Source organism: Crocuta crocuta, unplaced genomic scaffold, assembly GCF_008692635.1.
Source record: "Crocuta crocuta isolate KB4526 unplaced genomic scaffold, BGI_CrCroc_1.0 scaffold110, whole genome shotgun sequence".
NCBI classification, from domain to species: domain Eukaryota; kingdom Metazoa; phylum Chordata; class Mammalia; order Carnivora; family Hyaenidae; genus Crocuta; species Crocuta crocuta.
The window spans coordinates 1,843,083-1,849,567 of record NW_027527386.1 but is presented as its reverse complement, the minus strand read 5'-3'; the positions used below and the strand labels follow the sequence as shown (position 1 = coordinate 1,849,567).

At 62.9% G+C, this 6,485-nt stretch overlaps 1 protein-coding gene across 5 annotated transcripts in view; it reads left to right on the top strand.

Moving 5' to 3' along the window:
- The window catches only part of TNFAIP8L1 (TNF alpha induced protein 8 like 1), a 15,814-nt gene extending 10,451 nt beyond the window's left edge, over window positions 1-5,363 (top strand). For 4 of the 5 annotated variants that reach the window (XM_077752066.1, XM_077752083.1, XM_077752056.1 and 1 more), the window contains one exon: window positions 3,498-5,363. In XM_077752066.1, coding sequence (XP_077608192.1) covers window positions 3,503-4,063 — 561 coding nt within the window. In that variant the 5' untranslated portion in view covers window positions 3,498-3,502 and the 3' untranslated portion in view covers window positions 4,064-5,363. Of the gene's footprint in view, window positions 1-47; window positions 111-3,497 lie in introns of those variants that run through there. The other variant, XM_077752074.1, reaches the window with a different exon arrangement.
- The last annotated feature ends 1,122 nt before the right edge of the window (window positions 5,364-6,485 follow it).

Genomic DNA, 6,485 nt, shown 5'->3' with positions numbered 1-6,485 from the left:
TGGACTGTCTGGTCCCCAAGCCCCTCTGCAGTTCCTGGGAAGGCGTCACCCGCGAAAGGCCGCCGTGGCCCAGCCTGGCCGCCTCCTGGCTTGCCCGCCCTCAGACCTGGGTGAGTGCACAGGAAGGAAGGAAGGCGGGGGTTTATTTTCGACCGTGGCCCGCTCCCCCGGGACAGCAGTCATCTCCCCGTCTGGCTGCTTGGATGGGGGTTCCTGGAAGAACAATGAGTTCGGGGGGCGGGGGGCCATGCAGCTGGGCTGGCCCAGGTGTCAGCAGGTCTGGGGACTGTCTGGGGACTGGAGGCCGGGAGGGAGGCCCCCTTTTCCTTCTGGGCTTCGGAGGGCGGGCCTGCTGAGGGCGCAGCTCCCGTCCGGAACCAGCACATTCCGCCTTGGGATTTGGCAGACCGGCAAGCCAAGGCCCAGAGACGGATGGAACGCTCCCAAGGGTCACACAGCGACTGAGATAGGCCACAAGACCAGGGCTCCAGGGCATTTAGGGTCCAGGTACCTGGGCCCAGGGAATGGCCTTTTCCTGTCTGAGCCTCAGTTTGTTCATCTCTAAGCTGGGGAGACCAGACCCGGGACCTTGGGGTTCCTTCTCGTTTCTGTTTGTGGACATCCTTTCCCCCATGCGTTCAACAAACACGAGGTGCCCACTGTGTACCAGGCCCCGGGCTGAGTGCCGGAGGCAGGTGTGAACAGGAAGACCCAGTCCCTGCCCGCACCATCAGGCCAGGGAGATGAACAGTGAAACCAAAGTGTGCAAGCCAAAATGGTGCCCTCCAGGCACCTGGCCCAGCCTGGGACATCCAGGAAGCCTTCCAGGAGGAGGTGACAGTGGCACTGAGATTTGGATGAGCAGTTTACAGGATGAGTAATAGGGAGAGGAGGAGCCCCAGTAGAGGGAATAGGATAGAACATTCTAGAGAAACTGGTGGGAAGGCATCTGGGAGGCACAGGCACCCCTTGTGCCAAGCAGCTGGCCTCAAGTTGCTGCTTTTTTTCTAGAGAGCCTCACAGAGAAGTAGGTCTGTGTGTTCGGGGAGCTTGAAATGGCAGAATTCTAGGCCATGGCATCCGGCGTCTTGCCTAAGAGAAGCTCGTAGCCTGGGGAGGGGGGGGGCGGATTTCAGGATGGGCTCCAAACTATGGGCTCCCTAGGACAGAGCTGGTTCTATCTTCCCCATTTTACAGATGGGGAAACTGAGACGAGTGTTTTATTTTGTTGTTGTTGTTGCTTGGCTGAGTGGTCAGGCCCGGGAGCAGGCCCTAAACCCAGGGGCTGGATTTGTCACTGAAACAGCTCCCGGGCCCCCAAAACTCAGGGTGACTTGCAGGCACCAAGCAGGGAAGGTGGAGGGAGTTAGGCGCCCAGGAGGCAGGGGGTCGAGTGTAGTGCTGTGTGGCCTCGGGAAAGTGGCTCAGCCTCTCTGAGCCTGTGTAAGTTCTTCAAACTGGCAGCCAGCCTAACACGTGGCGGATATGATGAAACGGTTACACGCTGCCGGCTCGGGGCCTGCCACGTGGTGCTGCGTCAGGCGCACCCCTGCTCTGGCCCAGGCCCGCAGAGCCCCGGGCGCTGGTGACTGGTGTGGGGGCAGGGAAGGCAGCCCTGTAATCCCCGTGGCCACCCTGACCTCTGAGGGCAGGCGAGAGGGCAGCGCAGGAGGAGGGGACTTCTCTCGGGGTGTGAGCTCGCACAAAGGTGGCCTTTGTGGGGGCTCTCTGGGCCGAGTGGGCACCCGCGTGGCATTCCTGGTCTGCCTGGCCCGGGGCTGGGATGGGGGTGGCTTCCACCAGCGCCTGGGGCAGTGGGTGAGGGCGACGGTGGGTCTCAGGCTCGCCTCATTCAGTTTTCTGGTGGCGCCAAGGACGCCCAGGTGAGGACTCGGGCCCCTGCCCTCCCCCATGGGCTGCGGGTGGAGCCCGGGGCGGGGGCGGAGCAGTGATGGGGGGGACGCCAGGGGCACAGTGTGGCCCAGAGGACGCGCCTCACCATCAGTTCGGTTCTTCAGGGACGGCTTCCTGGGGGAGGTAGTACCCAAGCTGAGCTGAGGGATGAAACTTCGAGAAGAGGCAGGGGGCTCAGGGGCCAGGGCTTTGGGGGGTGAATAGGAGTTTCCCGGCAACGACGCAGGGATCTGAATGAGGTGTGGGGCTTGGTGGGTACCTGGCCCTCCGAACAAAAAGGGTGATGCGCAGATGTGCCGCTTGGGAAGGTTTCTGGCGCTCTAGGAAGGCGGTGGCTGGAGCGAGGCTCTGGAGCTCGGGGAACCCAGGAGGGTGATGTGGGTGGCCACCCCCCGTGGCCGCCGTCCCAGCCCAGGAAGGGTGCGAGCTGCCACCAGTCAGTGTTTGAAGATCAGGGGTGTCCTGGGAGCAGTGTTTCTAGAAACCTCACTCGTGACCCCTGGGCCCCAGAGCCCAGGATGCNGCAAGGCTGCGGCGGGTCTGGGGGCTGGGGCCCCGCACGCAGTGGACTTCAGAACCTCCGGCCCAGGTGTCACCATTATGCAGCAACTCTTTTGAGTTAACCCCCTCCTTCCTTCGTTAGAGAAACAATTCCCTTAGACCCCTTAGGTCCCTTGGGTCACCGTCTTTTCAGCGTGACAGCTGTCTTCTCCCAAGCCTGCCTTCCCGTGTCCTGCCCTGTTCTGTGCTCCAGCCACTCAGCTCCCCTGCTCTCGGGGCGCCTGGCTGGCTCAGGTCACAGAGCACGCGACTCTGGTTTTTGTTTTTGTTTTTTTTAGAGAGAGAGAGAGAATGAGAATCTTAAGCAGGCTCCACGCTCAGGACGGAGCCTCCTGTGGGGCTCGATCCCACGACGCTGACATCATGAGCTGATCGCTCAACCAACTGTGCCGCCCAGGTGCCCTGAGGATGCGACTCTGGAATTCAGAGGCTGGAGTTCAAACCTCACCTTGGGCACAGAACTTACTTAAAAGAAAAATGGGTGCCTAGGGGGCTCAGTCGGTGAAGCGTCCGCTTTCGGCTTGGGTCATGATCTCACGGTTTGTGAGTTCGAGCCCCAGCCTGCTTCTGATTCTGTGTCTCCCTCTCTCTCTCTGTCCCTCCCCTGCTCACGCTCTGTCGCTCTCTCCCTCAAAATAAATACAGATTTAAAAAAATAAAAAGAAAACAAAGCGTCCCTCTTGTAGGCCGTGAAGATCTGTCCGCCTGGGAAGTGCCCCTCCGCCCAACTTCTCACCTGCGTCCCTTCCGCCAGGAGGCCTGCCTGTGCCCCGGGCTACGGGATCGTGTGGCGCCTGATCGTACCTGCCGTGCCCCGCCTTGCGCCCTGCCCTGGCACCCAGTCGCGTGTCTCCCAGCGGGTCTGTGGACTGGCCCGCTCTCGGCCAAAGGGCTCCCTTGGGGCCATGCACCCACTTCACAGATTGGGATGACACGGTAGCAAATGACAGTGGCCCTCCAGGAAGGGCCCTGAAGTCCGGGGGGCCGTGGGCACTGACCACCCTTTGCCCCTCCTCCCGCAGGGCAGATGGACGCCTTCAGCACCAAGAGCCTGGCCCTGCAGGCGCAGAGGAAGCTGCTGAGCAAGGTGGCGTCCAAGGCCACGGTGGCCGTCTTCATCGACGACACGAGCAGCGAGGTGCTGGACGAGCTGTACCGCGCCACCAAGGAGTTCACCCGCAGCCGCAAGGAGGCCCAGAGGGTGGTCAAGAACCTGGTCAAGGTGGCCGTGAAGCTGGCTGTGCTGCTGCGCGGCGGCCAGCTGGGCAGCGAGGAGCTGGCACTGCTGCAGCGCTTCCGCCAGGGGGCGCGCCGCCTCGCCATGACGGCCGTCAGCTTCCACCAGGTGGACTTCACCTTCGACCGGCGCGTGCTGGCCGCCGCCCTGCACGAGTGCCGGGACCTGCTGCACCAGGCCGTGGGCGCGCACCTGACCGCCAAGTCCCACGGCCGCATCAACCACGTCTTCGGCCACCTGGCCGACTGCGACTTCCTGGCCGCGCTCTACGGCCCCAGCGAGCCCTACCGCTCGCACCTGCGCCGGATCTGCGAGGGCCTCACCCGGATGCTGGACGAGGGCAGCATATGACCTCTGGCTCTGGGGCTCCTGTGGGGGTGCAGGGGGGGTTCTGGAACCTCTTTTCTCCTGCCCTGTTCTGGCCAAATCCCCGGGACAGGTGCCCATCCCCCTGAGAGAATGTAGCCCGTTGGAGGCTGCGGTTTTCAGGACTCTTGTTGCCTCCCTTCCTGCAGCGCCTCGACAGGAGAAGGGCTCAGCCTGCCGGGGCGCGGCCTCCCCAGCACCCCGAGACTCCTGCCCACCCAGGCCCGCCTGACCTGACCCGACCCCCAGCACCCCTACACTCACTTGATGCCTCTGAAGGCTGGCACTTGCCACCTGATGATGTTAACCATGTTGCCTGTTCCTTCCGACAGGGTCACGGTGAACCAGAAGGGAGGGAGTGTTCCGGGCTGAGCTGCAGCTCCCCGAATTCTCTGGTTGAAGTTCTAGCGCCCCTCCCCCCGACCCGTTGATGCGACCTTGTGTGGAAACAGGGTCCTTGCAGATGGAATCGGTTAAGATGAGGTCACACTGGAGTGGGGTGGGCCCCTGATCCGGCATGACTGGCGTCCTTGTAAGAAGGGGACATTTGGACAGGGAAGAGGGCCATGTGCAGACGGGGCGGATGCTGATGGCCGTGTCTGTGAGCCAGGCACCCCCAGGATCGCCAGCCGCCTCCAGAGCTGGGACAGCCGCCTGGACAGCCGTGGGAAGGAACCAGCCCAAGGGACGCCTTGATTGACTTCCAGCCCCTGGGCCTCAGAGGGGGCAGATTTCTGCTCTCGCCCTGGGGAATGAGCGCGGGGAGCCAGGGAAAGCGCTGGGGTGGGGGCCCTGGGCGGGGAAGCCTCCCTTTGGTTGGCACCGCTGCCCTGCCTCCCACGTGGAAGGGGACAGACGGAGCCCCCCACTCGGGGCTCGAGGGGAAAGCCTTCGGAGATGCACGCCTGTTTAAAAATGATGATTTCGTTTGGGTTTGGTAGGAGACGAAGGGCTGTTTGTACAAGACCTTCAAAAGCAAAACTCTGCACTTTGGCTTTGGCGACGCCCCCAGAAGAGGCCCCGTCGGGCCCAGGTGGACACGTGGGCTGGGGGGCGGGTCTGTGATTCCTGCGAGTCAGGAGGGGACACGCGGTTAACAGGCCGCATCAGGGCCGGGAGGGAGGCTCTGGGCGCCGCAGGGGACGGGGAAAATGACGTCCTGTGACGTGTTTGCAGAGTTGGGTCAGTGGGCAAAGCCTTGGCACAAGTGGCCTGCAGGCCTTTGTAGGCGAGAAGATGGGTTTGGTTGGCATTAGTTAAAAACAAGGACAGTGCATTGCACGTACCAATGTAGTTTTGGAGTTTTTCTCGAAAACTTGGCCTGAGCCTGGACCGCCCGGGGTGAGGCCTCAGGGTGCTGCCCCCCCCACCCCGGTCTCCCACGGTCCCCACCGCGCCGTCTCCCCTCCCTGACCTGCTGCGCCGGCCCCAGATGCAGAGCAGCCTTTCTGTAGTTTGGTTTCCGCTTCCCTGAAAAAGCCGAGAGCCAGCTGTGCCCCAGCCCCCGAAGGCCAGCCCGCCCCCCACCTTCCGTCAAGAGACACAGTTCACGTTCAAGGCCGAAAGTGCGTCTGAGGACCCAAGAAGCCCCCGATGAAAGCCCATGTCCTGCTGGGCCGTCCAGCCCGTCTGCCTCTCTCCCTAAATTTGAGATTTAATTTTGAAAAACTCAAGAGCACCTCAGAGGCCCTGGAATAAAAGCACCCATTTTCTGTGGGCATTCTGGGCGACTGGCGATCACCCCGCCGGTGCCAACAGCTGCCTCCTGGCCTCCCGGGGCTCGGGCCTTTCGCCTTTCAGATCGAGCTCGCGTGTAACGTCACACGGCCGTGGGCCTCACGGACAGATTCCGTTCCTGCTCCACCGGGTGCCAGGCTGGCCCGTGTGCGGCCCCCGCTGGGTTCGTTCAGCCCATCATGGCCACAGCCACCGGGGCCGGCGTGGCTTCCTTTCCCGGTTTGCATGGAAGCCACACACGGATGTGTGCGCGTGGCTGGTGGGGGCGGCGAGGAGCTGGTTTGCGTCCAGGTGTCCTGCCGTGTCCGGGGCGCTGCTTCCTTGACCCCCGGGGATTCAGACGTGGCCTGTGGTCCCGGGGTGACCGTGGGAGCACCCGTCCCTCCTGCCAGGGTCCGGCTGCGGCTGTGTTTCTGCACGTGGCCACCCACCTCCGGGGTCCTGTTGAGGTTCACTTGGGTTTTCAGTCCATCGAGCCTCAAAGCTGGGAGCGCCAGAGGCCCCCAGCCCTCGCTGGGGTCCCTGTGACACCCGCAGGTCCCCGTGCTCACCAGACCTCCAAGCCCATCGTTCCTGGGCCAAGTGAGGCCCCAGACGACCCCCTTTGTGATCTGCTCTGCAAACAGCTGTTGTCCGTGCTCCTCACGCAGGCGCCTGCGGCAGGTGCGGA